Raw genomic sequence first — 21,933 nt, forward strand, 5'->3', positions numbered from 1 at the left:
CAGAACTTGTGCGTATGCACGGGTTTGTTACTAGTTATTCATATAAAGATTCAATTCTCTTATATAGGTCTCCGTCTCACGCTCTCCAAAGACAAAGTAGCTTGACTAGACTGGAGTAGTACTTACATTTCAGATTAAAATGGGAAGATTCTTTCCTCTCTTTTTTCAAGTCAGCAAAAATTTGTTCTTTACAAGATCCTGCTTTGCTTTCTGTCAAAAACAAAAACAAGACCCTGCTTTCTTCCTGTACACCACCCATCATTTCTAAGCATTTATGATTTGGACATATCAGGGCAGAGCTGTCTCCCCACGCCCAGCATGTTCTTCATGTACCACTCTACAACTGTTGTGTTACTATATTTTTAACGATTAACTTTTAATAATGTTATAGCAGAAGATAAACTAGACTAGAAAAAAATATTTCACATGACACCTATAATAAACTATTTATAAGAAGATCTAACGGATAATAAATCATGTATAGATAGACCAATCTATAATATAAGAAAATTAGTGATAGTGGAAAAGTCTACATTACCCTTATTTGATTTTTTGCCACCACATTAAAATTGTGATTATTTGGTCTTTGCACAATAAAGTTCTTAATTTTATTATTAAAGTAACACAACCTTCATATTTTATCAAACTTACCAAATCTCTCTCCATTCTCTATTTTTTTGCTCTTTCATCACTTTCTCACTTCTTTCTTCCACAAAAAAAATCTATTATTGATATATATTTTATATACGAAAAATTATATTTATGATCGAAATATTTTTTAGTCCAAAATGGTATACTGAAAAAATTTATTCAAAAAATCTATTATTGATCTAAATATTTTTATATACGAAAATTTAATGTTGATCCAAATATTTTTTTTTGGAATGAAGAAACTTTATTAAACCAAAATTATCATGAAGTACAGTGATCCAATGGATCCAAAATTCAAATAGACAAATTAACAACAAAAAGACCTAATTAGCCATCAAGTAAGCAATGTGAGGTTTGAGGTCTTTGCAGTACCAGCCACGATAACTGATAATCTCAATGATGCTACTAATAGTGTTGCTAAGGTCAGCTGGCTTGCCAAAGCAAATTTTGTTGCGGTGGTCCCATACACCATAGACTGTTTCTGCAATAGCAAGCTTGAATAATCTCACTTTCCACCCCTTGCCTTTACCATTTCTAATAATCCAAGGTAGATCATTGCTCCAATCTTGTGGATCATGAGTGATTTGTATCCATTCCAACACAGCACTCCATATCCTCCTAGTAACACTGCAATTGAAGAAGAGGTGATCAGCCGTTTCTTCCTCATTGCAGAAACAACATATGTCACTACCATAGAAACCAAACCTCATTAGTCTACTTTTGGTGGCCAGTTTCCGATGACAAAGGGGCCACAATATCATATTGGCTTGAGGTCTTGCAGGATTCCTGTACAGGATTCTATACCAAGGAACTGATACTGAATTGATAAGATTATCATAGAACTCCCCATATTTGAATCTACCTTTAAGACATGTAGCATCCCAGAGTTGCTGATGGTCCTGCAGTAGTGCCCTCATGCTCAGAATATCACGAAAAATCCAAGTGCAAGTAGATTTTGGTTGCACCTTAAGAATGTTCTGATTCTTTAAGTAGTAGGCATGCACCCATTTAACCCATAGGCTGTCAGGCTTGTTACAAATATTCCACAACAATTTCAACATAGTACAGTTATTCCAAATACTCAAATCAATAATGCCAAGACCACCCTCCTTAAGGGGTTTGCAAACAGTAGACCAAGCAACAAGACTTTTGCGACTGATAGAGTCCTTACCTGTCCAGAGAAATGACCTACATATAGCATCAATCCTACTAATTACAGATTTATGCAAGGGAAAACAAGTCAACCAGTAATTAGCAAGAGCAAATGAGACACTCTTAATTAGTTGGAGTCTTCCAGCATAAGTTAAGAGTTTAGCTGACCAATGTCTAATTCTGTGGAGGATCTTGTCAATTAATTCACTATAGTGATCAACAGAGAGCTTTTGTGAGTGATGGGAACCCCTAAATATTTGAATGGAAGCATGCCCTCCTTAAATTCAATGAATCTAAGGAGCCTCTCTCTCATATTAGGACTGACAGCACCAAAATATATTTTACTTTTTGAGCTATTAACTTTCATACCTGTAGACTTTAAGAAATTTTGGAAAGTTTTCACCAACAGTTCCACAGAATTGAAGTCTCCTCTAGAAAAAAGCAACACATCATCAGCAAACATGAGGTTAGTCAGGTTCAATCTTTTACACTTAGCATGATGGTTAAAAGATGAGTCTAGTTGCATATGTTGTAAACATCTCTGCAAGTATTCCATGAGGATAGCAAAGAGGTAAGGGGAGATAGGATCCCCTTGCCTAATGCCTCTCTTAGCAGTCAAGATCTTGGAAAGAGATCCATTGATATTGAACCTGTAGGAAACAGTAGTTAAAGTGTCCATGATCCAACCAACAAATTTGGATGGAATCCCAACTTCTAGCATAATGGTTTCCAATGCTTGCCAATTTGTCATGTCATAGGCTTTCTGCAAATCAATTTGGAGCATACACCTAGGAGGGCCACCTTTCCTATTGTACCCTTTGAGAAGCTCATAGGCCAGGAGGATATGTCTGTGGATTTGTTGACCAGGTATGAAAGCAGCCTGGTTGATGTTGACAATACTACCTACAACAAGTCTCAGCCTAGCGGTCACAACTCTAGATATAATTTTATAGACAATGGTACAAACAGATATAGGCCTAAAATCCTTTATGCATTTAGCTGATTTACTCTTTGGAATAAGGGAGACCAAAGTACAGTTAAAAGGCTTGTACAAGTTACCTTTTTCAAAGTATTCCTTCACAGCAGCAATCACATCAACTTTGATGATATCCCAACTGGCTTTAAAGAACTTGGCTGTATACCCATCAAGACCAGGAGCAGAGTTGTCATCTATACCCTTCAGGGCAGCATAGATTTCTTCTTCAGTAACAGGGTTCATAAGACTGGTTCTCTGCACTCCTTGAAGTTGACTTCCTTTTCTCAAAGCTTCAAGATTAACATGATCCAGGTTCTGCTCCCTGAATCCCATTAGGCCACCATAGAAATTTAGGATTTCTCCTTCAATTTCATCCTGAGAAGTAAGCAACTGGCCACTTTCTTTCTCAAGCATGTTCAGAGATTTAGAGACTTGTTTGGCTTTAACAGATGCATGGAAGTAAGAGTTGTTGCCATCAGCATCCTTTAACCACTTGATATTAGCCCTTTGTTTCAGAATACTCCCTTCAATATCATTCCACTTTATCAAGTTCTCAGTACATTGCTTAACACTAGCTATCAGCCCATGATTCATTCTATCAGCAGATAACTCAGTTTGAGCCTTGGTGAGGAGCTCTCTTGCTTGCACAACATGATGCCTGGCCATGAGGAAGGTCTTGTTCATCTTGTATAAGTCATACTGCAGCCTCTTAAGCTTGTGCCAAAGGACATAGCTTGGCCTCCCTGCAATAGGCACATTCCAGTTATCTTAAACAGTTTTATGGTAGTTTTCACATTCAGTTAAGCAATTAATGAACCAGAATCTCTTATGTCTCCTAATAGGTAGATGTTGATAATAGAGGTACAGTAAGGAGTGATCAGAGACATTTGGGGGAAGGTTTCTGAGAGAAAAATTAGTGTGATCCTGAAACCAAGAAGTATTGCCTAAGACTCTATCTATCCGAGAGTAGATAGTACCAATTAAGTGCTTGTTGGACCAAGTGAAATAATCACCATTGCTAAGCATTTCAGCTAGATCATTATTATCCATCATTTCCTTTAGGTCTCTGTATTCAGTCTCAGTGACCCTTTTACCTCAAATCCTATCTTGGCTAGATAGAACATTGTTGAAGTCACCAGCTAGACACCAAGGGCCTTGGGGTTTCAGCTTGTCCAAATCACTCCAAAGACCTCTTCTTTGCTCCAACTTATTCATTGCATAGATGGCAGTGAATCAAAATTTAAAATTACCATGAGTGTCATAGACTCCAAAATGAATCATTTGACTAGTGCATGCAATCATATGAAGCACAATATTATTAGGGTTCCAATGAACCCATATCCTAGCATTATAATGAGCTTGATAGTTGTCAGAAAACATACCTCCAAGGTTGAGTTTATTCCTGATCAAGGAAGCCTGATCTTGCTTAACTCGAGTCTCAATCAATATGCTAATATCAGCTCAAAGCTCTAGGAGACGGGAGCTTATCTCCCTGAGCTTACCTTGCTTATTTAGCCCCCTTAGGTTCCAAGCAATTAACATTGGCCAGTATCTTGCAGCACCTGTATGTCACTCAAAATCTGCAGAGCATCAAATCCATTTTCACAAGTAAAACTATCCGATGGAACAGAAGTTATAGGTCTCTTCCCTCGATCTCTACCACTTGTACTCACTTCTTGCCATATATGCTCCTCTTCAGTTTTCTTAGCAGGCTTAGTTGGTTCAGACTCACTCACTTGAGCATCCTTAGTGACCATAGATGAAACTTTAGGATCTTTAGGAACAGCAGGGACAAAATCACTTTTTTCACCTGTAGTGGATTTTGCCTTTGGCTTCCATTGCTTTGTCTTTGGTTTGGCTTGCTCACAGTTATGACCCGGCTTTTGACATCTTTTGCAATATTGGGGCTTCCATTCATACTCAATAGGTTGCTGCATCTTGTTACCTTCATTGTCCCGAATTGTAACTTCAGTAGGAAGATCTTGTGTGATGTCCATTTCCACAAGAATCCTAGCATAAGAACTACGCAAGCGATTAGCCGTGCACTCATCTGTAACCAGAGGAATCCCTAAGGCACTAGCAATTTTGTTAAGACTAACATCACCCAAAGGTAGAGGGGGAGTTGTGGCAACTTTACCCAAATAGGTAATGTGCGTAGAAAGTCTTCCTTCAGCTTAAATTCAGGGCTCCATTCACGAATTAGGATAGGCATATTCCAGATAGAATATGGACCTTTCATCAGCACATCATCCCTATCACTAAAGGATCGGAATCTTAGAACAAAATAGCCCTCTTCATTATAGTATATATCAGGCAATTGGACAAAGTTCCAGGTTTTAGTCATGAAGTTTTTCAATCCATTCATGCTTAGGTTACCCCCAATAACGTATAGAATGAGGGATGAAGACCACAAATCTACCTCAGAGGCAATGTCGTCAACAGTGATGTCCACTTCTACTGTTCCATTGACTATCTTAGGAGCAATGAACTTCATGGATCTACCTTTGGCTGGGTTACGGTTGTCATTCAATACATCTACCCAGAGCTTCCTATATTCTCCACTTTTAGGATTTGGATCTACCACCAACTTAGGTTTAGGTATCAAAGAAACAGAAGGGATGCTTCCACTCAGAGTTGCGCTCCTCACCGAGCTGGAGCTAGCTAAGTGTTCACTAGTGGAAACAGGCGGATCAACTTTCACAGGCGTAACGTTCTTCTCAGGAAAATCCTTCGCAGATTCCGGCGGCGGTGGAACCGGTTTTTTCGGCCTCCCTCGTCCCATCCTTCGCATAACTTCCTTTTCTTGATCCAAATATTTTTGTAAATGATACTTAAATAAAAATAATATTTGTATACAGAAAAAATCTAATATTTACAAAAAATACTATTTATGATTCAAATATTTTTTATTCAAAAATGGTCTACGGAAAAAAATTATTATTGATCTAAATATTTTTATATACGAAATTTACTATTGATTCAAATACTTTTGTAAATGATACCTAAACTAAAATGAAGTATGTATACGGGAAAAAAATCTATTATTGATCTAAATATTTTTATATACGAAAAATTTTATTTATGATCCAAATATTTTTTATTCAAAAATGGCATAGGCCAAAAAATCTATTATTGATCTAAATATTTTTATAATAGAAAATTTAATATTGATCCAAATATTTTTTTAAATAATACTTAAACAAAAATAATATTCATATACGCAAAAAATCTATTATTTACGAAAAATGGTAATTATGATCCAAATATTTTATTCAAAAATAGTATACGGGATAAAATCTACTATTTATCTAAATATTTTTATATACGAAATTTACTATTGATCCAAATATAATTTTAAATGATACCTTAACAAAAATTTAGTCTGTATACGGAAAAAAATCTATTATTGATCTAAATATTTTTATATACGAGAAATGGTATTTATGATTAAATATTTTTGATCCAAAAATGGTATAGGGGATAAAATCTATTATTGATCGAAATATTTTTATATACGAAAATTTAATATTGATCCAATTATTTGTTATTCAAAAATGGTATAAGGGAAAAAATATACTAATGATCTAAATATTTGATCAAAAAACCTATTATTGATCTAAATATTTTTATATACGAGAAATGATAATTATGATCAAATATTTTTGATCAAAAAATAGTATTCCACAAAAAAATATTTTATTGATCTAAATATTTTTATTTACGAAATAATCACTTATTTATCTATTTTTTTTCGTTTTTAACATTTTATTTAAAATAAATGATGCATCCAAATGCGCGTAACAGAACAAAACCCGTGCATATGCACGGGTTTGTTACTGGTTATTCATATAAAGATTCAATTCTCTTATATAGGTCTCCGTCTCACGCTCTCCAAAGACAAAGTAGCTATACTAGACTGGAGTAATACTTACATTTCAGATTAAAACGGGAAGATTCCTTCCTCTCTTTTTTCAAGTCAGCAAAAATTTGTTCTTAACAAGATCCTGCTTTGCTTTCTGTCAAAAACAAAAACAAGACTCTGCTTTCTTCCTATACATCATCCATCATTTCTAAGCATTTATGATTTGGACATATCAGGACAGAGCTGTCTCCCCACGCCCAGCATGTTCTTCATGTACCACTCTAAAACTGTTGTGTTATTATATTTTTAACGATTAACTTTTAATAATGTTATAGCAGAAGATAAACTAGACTAGAAAAAAGATATTTCACATGACACCTATAATAAACTATTTATAAGAAGATCTAACGGATAATAAATCATGTATAGATAGACCAATCTATAATATAAGAAAATTACTGGTAGTGGAAAAGTCTACATTACCCTTATTTGATTTTTTGCCACCACATTAAAATTGTGGTTATTTGATCTTTGCACAATAAAGTTCCTAATTTTATTATTAAAATAACACAAACTTCATATTTTATCAAACTTACCAAATCTCTCTGAATTCTCTTTTTTTTTCCTCTTTCATCACTTTCTCACTTCTTTCTTCCACAAAAAAAATCTATTATTGATATATAATTTATATACGAAAAATGGTATTTATGATCGAAATATTTATTAGTCTAAATGGTATACGGAAAAAATTTAATCAAAAAATATATTATTGATCTAAATATTTTTATATACGAAATTTACTATTGATCCAAATATAATTTTAAATGACACCTTAACAAAAATGAAGTCTGTATACGGAAAAAAATCTATTATTGATCTAAATATTTTTATATACGAGAAATGATATTTATGATCAAATATTTTTGATCCAATAATGGTATAGGGGATAAAATCTATTATTGATCGAAATATTTTTATATACGAAAATTTAATATTGATTCAAATATTTTTGTAAATGATACATAAATAAAAAGTATATGGAAAAAATCTATTATTTACAAAAAATTGTATATATGATCCAATTATTTGTTATTCAAAAATGGTATACGGGAAAAAATCTACTATTGATCTAAATATTTGGGAAAAACCTATTATTGATCTAAATATTTTTATATACGAGAAATGATATTTATGATCAAATATTTTTTATCAAAAAAAAGTATTCCACAAAAAATATTTTATTGATCTAAATATTTTTATATGCGAAATAATCACTTATTTATCTAATTTTTTTTTCGTTTTTAACATTTTATTTAAAATAAATGATGCATCCAAATGCGCGTAACAGAACAAAACCCGTGCGTATGCACGGGTTTGTTACTAGTTATTCATATAAAGATTCAATTCTCTTATATAGGTCTCCGTCTCACGCACTCCAAAGACAAAGTAGCTAGATTAGACTGGAGTAATACTTACATTTCAGATTAAAATGGGAAGATTCTTTCTTCTCTTTTTTCAAGTCAGCAAAAATTTGTTCTTAACAAGATCCTGCTTTGCTTTCTGTCAAAAACAAAAACAAGACTCTGCTTTCTTCCTGTACATCATCCATCTTTTCTAAGCATTTAAGATTTGGACATATCAGGACAGAGCTGTCTCCCCACGCCAAGCATGTTCTTCATGTACACCTCTACAACTGTTGTGTTACTATATTTTTAACGATTATCTTTTAATAATGTTATAGCAGAAGATAAACTAGACTAGAAAAAAGATATTTCACATGACACCTATAATAAACTATTTATAAGAAGATCTAACGGATAATAAATCAGGTATAGATAGACCAATCTATAATATAAGAAAATTTGTGGTTGTGGAAAAGTCTACATTACCCTTATTTGATTTTTTGCCACCACATTAAAATTGTGGTTATTTGGTCTTTGCACAATAAAGTTCTTAATTTTATTATTGAAATAAATCAACCTTCATATTTTATCAAACTTACCAAATCTCTCTCCATTCTCTATTTTTTTTCTCTTTCATCACTTTCTAACTTCTTATGATCGAAATATTTATTAGTCCAAATAGTATACGGAAAAAATTTATTCAAAAAATCTATTATTGATCTAAATATTATTCTATACGAAAATTTAATATTGATCCAAATATTTTTGTAAATGATACTTAAATAAAAATAATATTTGTATACAGAAAAATCTAATATTTACAAAAAATATTATTTATGATCCAAATATTTTTTATTCAAAAATGGTCTACGGAAAAAAATTATTATTGATCTAAATATTTTTATATACGAATTTTACTATTGATCCAAATACTTTTGTAAATGATACCTAAACTAAAATGAAGTATGTACCCGGGAAAAAATCTATTATTGATCTAAATATTTTTATATACGAAAAATGTTATTTATGATCCAAATATTTTTTATTCAAAAATGACATAGGCCAAAAAATCTATTATTGATCTAAATATTTTTATATACGAAAATTTAATATTGATCCAAATATTTTTGTATATAATACTTAAACAAAAATAATATTCATAATATTGATCCAAATGCGCGTAACAGAACAAAATCTGTGCGTATGCACGTGTTTGTTACCAGTTGTATAACATATTTATTTGATGAATGGTGTAATGGTTTTATTTTTGGGAGTAGGTTGTGATGTGGTGGGTGAGATAGTATATTGTTGATCCAAATATTCTTATAAATGGGGAAAAGTTTATTACTCATACTAATATTTTATAAGCAGTGTGTGGAACCTCATTGGCAAACAAAATTTTTGATAATTTATTTCTTAAATAATGATTATTAATTTAATTAAAAAAATTTATATTAAAAAAATGTACATTTAATATTAAAAAAAATCTACATCTGAAACGACACATGAAATTATTTATCAAAATACTAATTATTAACGGCATATGAAGTTACTGATAAAAATATTTTTTATAACGGGAGTTGAAGTTACTTAAATACGCGTCCCATGTCAAAACCCGTGCGAACGCACGAGTTTATTACTAGTTATGGATAAAAATAGATTGGTCTACGTTAAATGTCTCCACTACTATGACATGATATTAATGTGGAGTGGATAATATTTGCTCCATTCTACTAAAATATATGGAGAAATTAAGTTCTCTAAATCTATATAAAAAAATTAGTTTATCTACTGGTGAAATCAATTAAACTCAATAGATATATACTCCATCCGTTCCTTTATAAGTGTCACTTTTGTGAAAAATTTTGTTTCAATTTAATTGTCACTTTCAAATTTCAATGTAGTAATCATTATAGTTTTGTCAAAATTGCTCCTATGAGAGAGAAAAAAGCATATTGCTAGACCTAGAGCTCTCCATGCGGCTTGGCTTATCTGTCATGGTAGGTTGGCTACCAAAGATAGGCCGTGCCGTTTCAATATGATCCAAGACAGCAAATGCAGTTTGTGTGGTATCGTGGATGAGACCCTTTGTCATTTATTTTTTGAGTATGCACACACTTTGAGAATCTGGAAGAAGGTTCTAAATTGGCTTGAGATTGGACATACCCCCGACAGTTGGTCAGATGAACTTCATTGGGTCCTAAAGTTCAATTCTAGGAAAGACTAGAGAGTTAGTGTGCTAAAGCTAGCTTTTACTGAAACTCTGTATGGCATTTGGCTATATGTAAATGAAGTGGTGTTCCACAACCATACTAATAACAATACATATGACAAGATTATTGATTGTATACTGTATAGGGGTTGGAGTTATAGAAAGACTAGGGATCATATAGCTAGTCTCATGATATAGGTTACTTAGAGGGTTGGATCTTTTTGATCACCATGTACTTAACAGTTTTTTGAATTAATAAATTTTTCCCTTTGATTAAAAAAAAGCATATTGAAATGATTAAAAGTTAAAGGTATTATAGACAAAAGAATAATTATAACAACCATTATTAATTTTCTTGGTATGTGTAAAAAAGTCAAAATGTGACAATTAAAAAGGAACGAAAGGAATAATTGGGTGGGAAAAGATTCCTTCCATAGTGAATTTGATTAGAAGGGAAGCACTTTCCATTCGTACCCTTAAATTTTCATATTTTTATATATTATAGATTTTTGACTTTTTTTATCACAGAGTTGAGATTTCACTAGACACATGCTTCATAGAGAATCCACTCCCATAAAAGGGTATTATATAGTGTAATAAAATATGGTTTGAAAAATATTCATATTTATTTGTAGAATTTTGATGATAACAATATATTAAAGAATAATTGATGTCCTTGTTAGATTCATTGTTTTGGGATTGACATAGTTTTAATAAAACATGATGCTTGAAATATGTTAAGCAAGATGTCGTAACATCTTGATCTCTTGATACAAATGAGTATGAGTCTACATTGAAAAAATAGATGTCCTGACTAATTTCGTGACATTCTATACCAGAACTTCAGAAACAAGCTGTTTAGAATCTTAATAGATTTGATTTGTTTTAAAGTAATTCAGTGATATTTCTTTTAGTTATATCTCAATGATTTATGCAAGTCAAGAAGATTTAATCAGGAACAAGAAAATCAAATTTCCTCCAGAATTAACATTTTTAAAATTGGATGATTGAGACAATATTTGTCATCAAGAAAAGAATGTTTTATCTCTAATGAGATGTATGGAGTCCTTCTGAGGATTTAAAAATGATTGCTAGTTGTGACCACCCCAAGTATTTAAATGTTTATTCACTTACTTGGTGTTCAAGGAAGATGAAGTCAAGATTTCACACTAGAAGGTGCAACATCAGACAGTTACACAAGGTGTATAATCTATTACAATGGATCTAACCAGTCTAATGCAAGGTGAATTTCTTGATGGATAGAATCAGGTATTTTTTTTGTGTGACCTATGGCAAAGGAAAATATATTATTTGAGAAGTCTTCAAATATTCTTATCTTATCCTAAAAGGAGAACAAGGTATGCATCTAAGTTATTCTTCTGAGAAAAATACTACTAGTGATGTTCAACAAGATGTTGAAGCATCGTTTCAGCAAGTGGTTACTCCAGAAACTGTGAAAATGGAGCATCATTTAAAATGTTGTAAAATTTTCTAGAGGACAAAGCTTGGAAAAAGAGAAAAGCTGATAAGAAATGTGTATCTCTCCTTTAGTGAATGGTTCACTGTTTCTAAGAATGATATGATATTCTTCCAAAAACGCTCTCATTGAGTAGACTATCGTTACTAGCAAGGTTTTTGTTACAATCTAGGTAAATGTCCTTGTATTTAAAGGCTTTACAAACTCACCATCGTCACAAACTACATTTCAACAATGAGCAAATCTTTCAAAGATTCTAGTGCTAAGAAGGTTCATATGCTGAAATCCAATGAGGATAAGGGCAGTGATCCAAAAAAGGTTGGTTTCAACATTGCAACAGATGTTGGAACATCTACTGGAGCATCTAGGATAGGGAAAGCATTTGTGACAGAGATGAAATGCCTGAAGAAGAACCAGGTTCATCTACATGATTCAGACTCAAATGCTGATGAAGACTGGGTTAATTTCATTGACACGGGAGGGAGACTCAGATAGCTGTTATATGCTATATGTTTTTTTTATAAAAAAAAGAAGAAGAAGAAAAAAATACAAAAAAGGGTTTGTTTTTTTTGTCTTTTATTTCCCTCATTATTTTGTCTCTTTAGGTCAAGTCTGTTTTCTATTTCAATTATTTTCTTTTGTCTTTTCAGGTTGGGTGAGTCCTTTTTGTTTGAGTCAGTTGGGCCAAACATTTAGTTATTGAGTCTTTTTTTTGTTGCTTGTCTTAAATCAATTCTTGTTTGTTTTGGTTTGTTGTGTCAGTTTCTTTTTACTCAATGTTTGTCAATTTTTTGGTAAAAAAGGGAGAAAAATGTCATTGAGTCTAGTCTCTAAATTGATGAATGCAACAATTTAGGAGGAATGAGTCTTGACTCTAAGTTTGTCTATTTTTTCTTCTACTCCTGCCGCTTCTGTCGTGGTTGTGTCTGCACAATGTCTTGTTAGATGTTCTAACATCCTGTTTGTGTCTTGATGTCTGAGTTATGAGCATAGTTTTGTCTTATGATATGAGTTATATGATTTTTTCACATAGAGAGTTCAGGATGGTGTAGGAATTGTGTCTAAGGAAGTGAGTTTCTTATCTTCTTCCTCATATACAGTGTGTTTGAGTGGAAGTATTACTTACCTTCTTCCATAGGTACAAAGTCTAATGGTCAACATGTAGCTTGTGTTTGTGTAATTGCATTAAATTGAAATAAATTTGTCCAGTTTGGTCTTTAATTATTTTAGCCCAAATTTGTCAAAGGGGAAGGTTATTAGATCCATGATTTTGGGATTGGCAGGATTTTGCTAAAACACGGTGCTTGAAAGATATTAAGCAAGATGTCATAACATCTTGATCTCTTGATACATATGAGTATGAGCCTACAATGAAAAACCAAATGTCCTGAATGATGTAGTGACATTCTGTACCAGAACTTCAGAACAATTTGTTTAGAATCTTAATAGATCTGATTTGTTTTAAATTAATTATGTGATACTTATTTTAGTTATATCTCAATGATTTACGCAAGTCAAGAAGATTTAATATGAAATAAGAAAATCAAATCTCCTCCAAAATTGAAGTTTTTAAAATTGGATGATTGAGACAATATTTGTTTCAAGATTTAAAAATATTTCTTTACATATTTATTGGAACTCTCAGCTTGTGGATCAAGTAAAGTGTTTTGAGACCTATGGACTGCTAAAGACTATTTAAAGAGATCACTAGACCTAATGTAACCAAGTCTTTCATAAATTGTAAAATTAGTGGAAGGTTAGAAATCTTAGGTTTTCAGAGTCTCTTGTGTTTCAAGTCACCCACATATCTTTTGATACTGTGTGGTAGACTATTTATTGCTTGACTGTTTGTCAAGTTGCTATTCTCACTCTTAAAGCTTTTAAGCAGAGAGTTGAGTACTCTTCATGGTTGAAACTTTTAAGCAAAACCAATCATTTTGTATTTGAAGTGTAATCTTCTAAATTGTATTGTTTTTTATACAATCATTGGGATTGGGGATGTTAGATATTACTAAGGTGATTTAGGAAGTGGAATGGCGATTTCCCATGTCTAGATGTCAATTTCTAGGTAGAAATTGCACTGGGTAGTGATTAGGCAAGAAATTATTAACTGGAACTGTTTAAGCTTTGAACTAATACTTCTAATAATGGATTTCCTTCCTGGCTTGGTAGCTTCTAGAGTAGGTGATGTTGCACCGAACTGGGTTAACAATTCTTTGTGTTATTTATCATTCTGTAATTTTTATTTTCGTATCAATCTCAGTATGGTGTGTCTGGTCAGTTTCCAGATTTCGTAACATATGTCTTGACATCATATGAGACAGCTGTGTTAGCATGATTTTTGTGCCTGTACCAGAAATTTTAGTCCTAATCTGTTTGTTTTTATGTGTAGAACTTTTTAACATCTAAAAAAAATACATGCATGAACGTCTGCAAAGGAAATGGTCCTTTATAGATTTAACAAGTTTTACATTCTATACCCAAGTCTTAATGATCATCTGCACTCAAACGAAAATGATCATCTGTCTCAAAAGTAAGGATGGGAATAGGTCAGACCGGTCTATAGGGACATATGACCTAACCTATTTAAGGTCAGACGAGGTCTATTTAAAGAAAGGGGATGATCATATATACCTCAAGGATTTTATTTAATTTATTTATGCCTTTTGATAGTTTATTTAATTATTGAATGTTAATGATAGTTTATTAATTTGTCATGTAAAAATTACGCTTCAAATGCCAGTGACGTGAAAATCACTCCAGAAATTGGTAAAATTGTTAGTCCATTCAATTCAATGCATGTAATACATGTCATGACTATTTTTTTTTTTAAATTTTGTAATTCTTCTTTGTGAAAACCTAACGTTTATTATTTTAAATATTTATTGACGTTAACATCACGTCGATAACCTCTTTTTTAGCCACGTGAATTTCACCTCACTACAGGGTTGGAAACAATTTTTCTTGTAGTGAATCGAAAAGGGTTTGAAATACAAAACAAAGAACAACTTACACCCAAATATGTTAGACGAAATAGATGATAGTATGCTTGGAAGAAGCAGTTGATGATGGAATAGGCTTGGAATTGAAAAAAAATGCAAAAGAATGAAGGGTGTGTGAAAGAGAAGGAAAAGAGTGTGAAAATGATGCAGTTTGCAGAAGATGCAAAGAAGATATGGCATATGAAATCGGAAGCATGTTTGTAGTGATTTGATGGAGAAAAATTGGTTTGATTGAACATTCAGTTTGGTTAGGCTTGAAAGAAAATTATAAATAAAACGATGTGAACATTTAGGATCCATTTAGAAACTCATTTTAAATGTCTACCAATGTAAGATAATAAGATAAAAAAATTTGGATACAAAATGAGAAGTAAAAATAAATGTGTATATGTCGGTTGAAATCTTACATTTGTATAGTACGGAAATACCTAGCTTTCAAGTTATATCAAGGATCAATTGCTTGTATCCTTTTTTATATCCTCAAATATTCTCCAACCTTGCCTTAAGATTAAAGAATATTAATTTCTACATCTTTTATATAACAAATTTTCTCTCTCTCTTTTGCTTTGGAGATTGTACTTCTTTCACTTTGTTCACATCTTCAATGACTCTCATTTCAATCAATGGTCCCATAAAATGTAACAACAGAATAATGCCATTTTTAACACTACCCTTTTCTGTTACCTATAATAATTCTTGCAATCATATTTCCCTCCCTAGAAAGCTACATACAAATATTCATAAACATGGAAACTCTCTTTCTTCATTTTCATCTCAAACTTCAATTCATAAAAATTTGTATTCTAGAAAGCAAAGAGGGTTATCCCTTATTGCCTTTGATGCTAAAAATTCAGAACCAATGGGAGAAGATGATTATGATGATCATGAGGAAGATGAAGCCCTAGATGCAGTTATGAAACTTTACTCTGCCTTTAAAAATAAAAACATGCAAGAATTATCTGAGATTCTTGCAGATGAATGTAGATTTGTGTGCAATTTTTTCTCATTCTTCCGAGCTTTCCAAGGAAAATCGGTATTTGCTCTTATTTTCTTATATAACTATTTTTATTAGGTCTACACATTTGCGCGCAGATGATACCTAACTATGTATAACGATATGTTTTTCCCGACTCGATGGATTAGTATATTATACAGTTGTGTCCAGATGATACCTCTACACAATTATAATTTTATATATCTGATTAATATTTGTCTTATGGTGCATGTATCCATTTTTGCATTGCAGCAAGTGTTGGAATTCTTTTCTAACATGATACGTTTATTTGGTGACAACATTCAAATTGTGGTGAAACCAACTCTTCATGATGGCATGAATGTTGGGGTCCATTGGAAATTTGGTAAATAAATATTATAAATCTTTCTTCTCATTGCATAATCAAGATTCTTAAGTATGAAATTATCCTTAATCTTAATTATAAGATTTCTTCAATGTGCAGAATGGAACACTATACATGTTCCTTTAGGGAAAGGTTTCAGCTTCCATATATGCCAAACTTACCGTGGAAAGGCAGTAATAAAGTTTGTTCTCTAATTAAATAGGACATTTAATTTTCAACTAATTAAGATTAATTTTTTTTTTATAGAAGATTAATTATTTTTGGTGACATATATTTTGTGTTTAATATAGGAATATTGAAATGTTTATGGAGCCATTGCTACTCTTGGAACCCTTCATGAGATTGGTATGCATGCAACTATTTAAGAAGCTGCTATAATTAATTTATGGTTGTGTGTCACTTCTAATGAAGAAAAATGTGCATTTTTTTTTTATGTTTCTCTTGATACAGAAAATGAAGACAAACCTGAAAGAAATCTTTATGCTAAGTTTATTAAGAGGAGAATCTGGGAATAATGCTAGAAGATCAATTTTATGCACTGTGCTAGCTGTGTTATCTCTGGCTGCTTTATTGTTTTTCTTCATGAAACTAGTTTTATAGAAATTTATCATAATTCATGACTTGGTCAATTTGTTGTTTGTAAGTAATTTTATGGAAAAGTAGTATTATTAATAGGGAGGTAAATATTATGAAATCGACCAGAATATGAGTAAGATACAGAAGAATAGAGATGAAAGAGACAAAACATACGAGAGAGTCTATATTTTTCTCTTTAAGGTGTGTCCCATTCGAAAGTGTTAACACTCTTTCTATAGGATATATGTGGTATATATAGTTACAAGAGTCGTAATTAGGACTAATATAATGCTTCTTAACCTCAAAATATATATAATATATTTGAGTATTTCTCTTACATGAATTTCATAAACATATATTTTTAATAGTATTCATAACACTTCCATTAAAGATATATATCTCCCTAAAACCTTCTTGAAAAAACGTTTAGAATAAAAAAATTCTAATGAAGAAAATACCAACATCCTTTGAGTGAGACTGTGTCATTAAAAGTCTTAGAAAAAAAATCATTGAGATATATGATCAGTTTATTTTTTTTATAAGCAAGGAATTCACTAAAAATGAGTATTAAGGGTACTCAAAACCCGCTTACAAAAAGAAGAAGCAGCACAGGCCAACATTAGGAAAATTACAAACCAAGTGAAATCTACTTAAAATATAAAAGAGGATCAGTTTATTTTAAACTTTTTTTTTAAATAATTTTTATAGTTGATATATATATTTTGTTAAAAAAATATAAAGAATTTTTAATAAAAAATTGATTTAAATAATTTTTCTTAAATATCATTTTATGTATTTCACCATTTTGTTATAATTTTTTTAATCAAAATTTCAAAAAATCATTTAATTTTTTTTAAAATCGATTTTTTTAGAGGGGTTGATGACGAGCCAACGACACACCACTAGCTAGGGGTGGCAAAATGGGCTCGATCCGTTGGGCATGCCCGTTTTTCCCGTACTTTTCTGCGGAGGGAGTCAAGGTTTTAGACTGGCAACCTCAAATAGCCCGCCCTGTTCCACCTCATTTTTTTGCGGATTTTTGCAGGCACGAATATTTATATAATATTTTATATTTTTAGGCCTATAAGGTGCAATGTCTGCAGACATTCCCTGCCCTGCCTTCATTTTTTGCAGGGCGAACAAGGTTTTAGGCTCGCACCCTCAACTATGTTCGTCCCATTTTTTTGGACTTTTACGGGGCGGGCCTAAACGGGGCAGGCATGCCCGTTTGCCATCCCTACACACCACCATGGTATCTATCCCTAGAATGTTAGATGGAGCCCGTGCGAACAAGTTGACGTTTTTAATGAGTTGGTCAACTAGTTCGCGCTATTCTTCTCCGGAAAGCGAGGCACCTATCTTTGTCACTTTTTGAGTCGAAAGACCTATCTCAACCTCCTTCAAATCCTCTATGGGTGTGAGCCTTTCGTTCTCGATGCCAAGTTTGGGATCCTAACTACTTGTGTCTACATCATGTGCTTCAAAAAATAGGGAAGCCTCATAAATGAGACCCTCCTTCCCCATCACCAGGATACTCTAGTAACATTCTTGCAGGCTTTGTTGGTCACCCTGAACCGTCCCGACTCGCCCGTTGGGGAGAGTGGTATTTCAGGACTAGGCATTGGGTGTATATAATTGCCCCTAAGTTGTTAATGGTTGGCCTGCCAAGGATGATATTGTAGGGCGATATGGCGTCCATTATGAGGTAGCTGACTTCAATCGCCTTGGAACCTGATCCCACGCTATATGTTATCTCTAGGGTTATGTGACCCCTTACTTGCATCTATTCGCTTGACAAACCTACTAATAAACCTTGGAACACCTTAATGTTGTCAGGATCGTGCTAAACCTACTGATAAATCTGATCCCATATAAAACTTCAGTGGAAGTTTCTATGTCTATAGACTTACTTGATATCCAAGTTATTGTGTTGCATAATAATGACCATGGGTTCAACGGTCCACTAATTTAAAACATATCAAAATTTCAATATGGGAATGAATTTGAAAATATTTTTTAAGTCCCACATTGTTAAAAACTATGTGTGATTGTGTGTTAATTGAGAAAAACTTTATACCCCACATTACTTAGCTTACACACTATAATTATTTTCCAACATTATATAAAAAATAAAAATTATAAGTCTCACATTTCTTAGATTACTTACCTTTGTTAACTTATTTCACTATATAAGGGATGCCCATGTTTCATTCCAAAATACACCAAAAACTACTTTTGAGTTTTTCTTTCCTCATTCTATATACTATGTGTTCTCTAATTGTCCAAATGCTAATTTCTTTTCTTTTCTTGAATCTTCCGAGTATTTCTTGGATTCTCTACGGAGAATTATTTAAACTTCTCATTGTTCGAAAAATTATTTTACCTGGTCAAACGATCATAACTGAATTCTAGTTGGATAATAATTTGGATTTCTCCTAATCTGAGAAATTAATTAGGATGGTCAATCTACCATTATTTAATAGTGTATTTCTAGACCAATCATCTATTGCACAACATCAGTCATATCAGTTTTGAATTGGACTATTTTATATTGGAGGCATCATCGTTGATCATTTGTCTTGCATAATTTGGAGAGTGCTTGAAACATCTTAAAGAGAGTGACATAGTCCACAAATTGATCTAGTAATTTCTGGTGTGGCATATTTTCAAAATCCTAAAACAATAAATATAGTTCTGACACTGTACGTCTGAGTCGTCAATCACAATTATACTATTGAGGATAAATTTTGATACAAATGACATACATTCACTCCTACACGACCACATTGAGATGATTCTAGAGTTTTTGTTGTTGTTCTTAGTAGTGTTTTTCGTTTGACAAACTTACTCATCGATAGGCGAAATGATGAGATCAAGCTCGTTATGAATAAATGATTGAACCTTGAAGAGATTAAACGGTGAAAGATAGATATTAACACCATTATTTAACGTCATTAGTATGATCGATTTGACACTATTGATGGAAAACATGAATAAAGTTTGAAGGGTGTTGACTCGAGGTTGACTGGTGGTCGATGAATTGTCAACACCATTAGAGGTTAAGGAGGAAACGACCATTGATATTGGAGGGAAAAAAGGTGGTTCAGTGACTAAGAGGCGTTTTGAATCAAAACCATATATTTTTTTGGATTGCGTGCAATTGTAGATACTAATCTCTCAAGCCGGGGAGAGCCACAATAGGCGACAAAGTTCTCCCTTAAAAGATTTAACATTGTTGTGTGTCCAAAGCTGAGGAAAGGTTAACATATACATAGCCCATCCTTTTTCTCAACATGATATAATAGTTTTCCTACCCGATGATAACTCCAATGCCCAACCCGATTATGACTCTAATGCCCCACCCGATGATGACTCAAATGACCAACCTAAGGATGTTTCCAATGCCCAACCTGAGGATAACTCCAATGCCCAACCCGATGATGAATCAAATGACCAACCTGAGGATGTTTCCAATGTCTAACTTGAGGGTGTTTCCAATGCCCAATTTGAAGATAACTCCAATGTCCAACTTGAGGATGTTTTCAATGCCCAACCTGAGGATAACTCCAATGACCAACCTGAGGATGTTATCAATGCCCAAGATGTCCAAAGTGATGACAATGCATTAGGGCACATGTTTGATGAGTCGGATGATGAGGTTTTAAATGATGGATCTGATGAATTATTGGTAGGATAAGGAGGCTTTATTGCTGGACAAAGTGATCAACATAATGATGAGATACTAGAAGAAGAAACACCTTAAAATACAAAGAGGAATGGTGGGGGACCAAAGAAAAAGAAGGCAGCAGGCAGTTCCAAAAAGCACTAGGGAAGACCTAAGAAAATAAGGGTGGATGAAGGAAATTCAGCTGCAGTAGGTGATGAAACATCAAGTGATGAAAATGCCCTTGATTTTGGATTTAGAGAAAGAAAACAGGTAAGAAGGTATGTCGGGTTTATCATATTTTGACTATGTAATTGAGGAGTTAGAAAGTGAGGATAACATGAGTAATGATTATTCATATGAGGGTGGGAAGGTTAAATACCTATCGTTTCCATGCCTGAGAAGTTTAATGATTAATAGTGGGTATTGGGAAGCTTTTTATCAACAAAGGAGGAGTTCAAGGAAGCTATTGCAAGTTATTTATGTAGGGATATATAGTTTCTAAAGAATGGCAAGACAAGAGTTAGAGTGAGTTGTAAGGAAGGGTGTGGTTGGGCTGCTTTGTGTTCCAAATTGCCTAATGAGGATACATGGCAATTGAGAACATTGAATGACAATAACACTTGTAATAGAGAGTTTAATGTTAGGATATTTAATACTCATTGGCTTGGGAAGAAATTATACTTAACACTTATAATCAACTCATTTGTGAAAATTGCTGCTATATGTGAAAAAGTGCATGAGATATGGAATGCTGGTATGAGTAGGATGAAAGCTTACAAGGCACGGACGACAACACTAAATATTGCTAAAGGGTCATTCAAGGATAAATATCATAGACTGTATGACTACTGATAAGTGCCAAATTGTAATTATTTTTTATATAGTTTTGCGGCACTTATCGTCTCTTTTTCCTCAACTTGTGCGTGAATGCGTGCGTTTTATAGGTATTGATGAGTATTTGGAGCATGAGCAATAAAGTGTCGAAGACACAGCTTCAAATGCGCGATTTTGAATAATTCATCAATGAGTAAGGCTTAAAACAAATAGGATAAAATCATCAATTTTATAGATATTTAGTAATTGTTAGATAGGAAATTGAATAATCTTTCCAACGCTTCGAACCGAGGGCAAATCAGAGTTACGGTTCTCAAGTTTTGGCCAAAATAAGATTTCAAATTGCTGTTAAGCGGGCTAAGCGCGGTCTGCGCGGTTTTGAAAGTGTATAAATAAGGGGAAAAACATATTCGTATGGTATGTTTTGGGTATTTTTTTTAACCCCAATCCATCATAGACCATTTTTTGATAGAGAGCTTGAAAGCAACAAATGGAGTTTACATCTTGTCGAATCGGAGGTGGATTCTCACCAATCGTCTTGGCAACTCGAGAAGTGTCGGTTTATCTCTTTTTTCCTCTTTTTGTAAACTCTATTTTTTTGGGTTTTTTTTGTATGCTTACTCTGAACCTATGTATATTTGTTGATCATGGTGTTATATAAAATCTGCTTTACAAATCATTATTGATGTCTTCCTTAATCTTTTTGCTTCATGTTTGGATTTGGGTTGTTATAGATATATACCTCACAAACCTTGATTTGGGA

General features: G+C 32.8%; 1 protein-coding gene across 1 annotated transcript; it reads left to right on the plus strand.

Annotated features, from left to right (window-relative positions):
- The first annotated feature begins 15,319 nt into the window (after positions 1-15,319).
- LOC131599860 (uncharacterized) lies at positions 15,320-16,990 on the plus strand. The gene is made up of 5 exons (XM_058872109.1): positions 15,320-15,768; positions 15,982-16,093; positions 16,193-16,274; positions 16,384-16,438; positions 16,544-16,990. The coding sequence occupies exons 1-5, from the start codon at positions 15,340-15,342 to the stop codon at positions 16,691-16,693; spliced, it is 828 nt and encodes a 275-aa protein (XP_058728092.1). The 5' UTR covers positions 15,320-15,339; the 3' UTR covers positions 16,694-16,990.
- The last annotated feature ends 4,943 nt before the right edge of the window (positions 16,991-21,933 follow it).

This window comes from Vicia villosa, linkage group LG4, assembly GCF_029867415.1.
Source record: "Vicia villosa cultivar HV-30 ecotype Madison, WI linkage group LG4, Vvil1.0, whole genome shotgun sequence".
Taxonomy (NCBI): domain Eukaryota; kingdom Viridiplantae; phylum Streptophyta; class Magnoliopsida; order Fabales; family Fabaceae; genus Vicia; species Vicia villosa.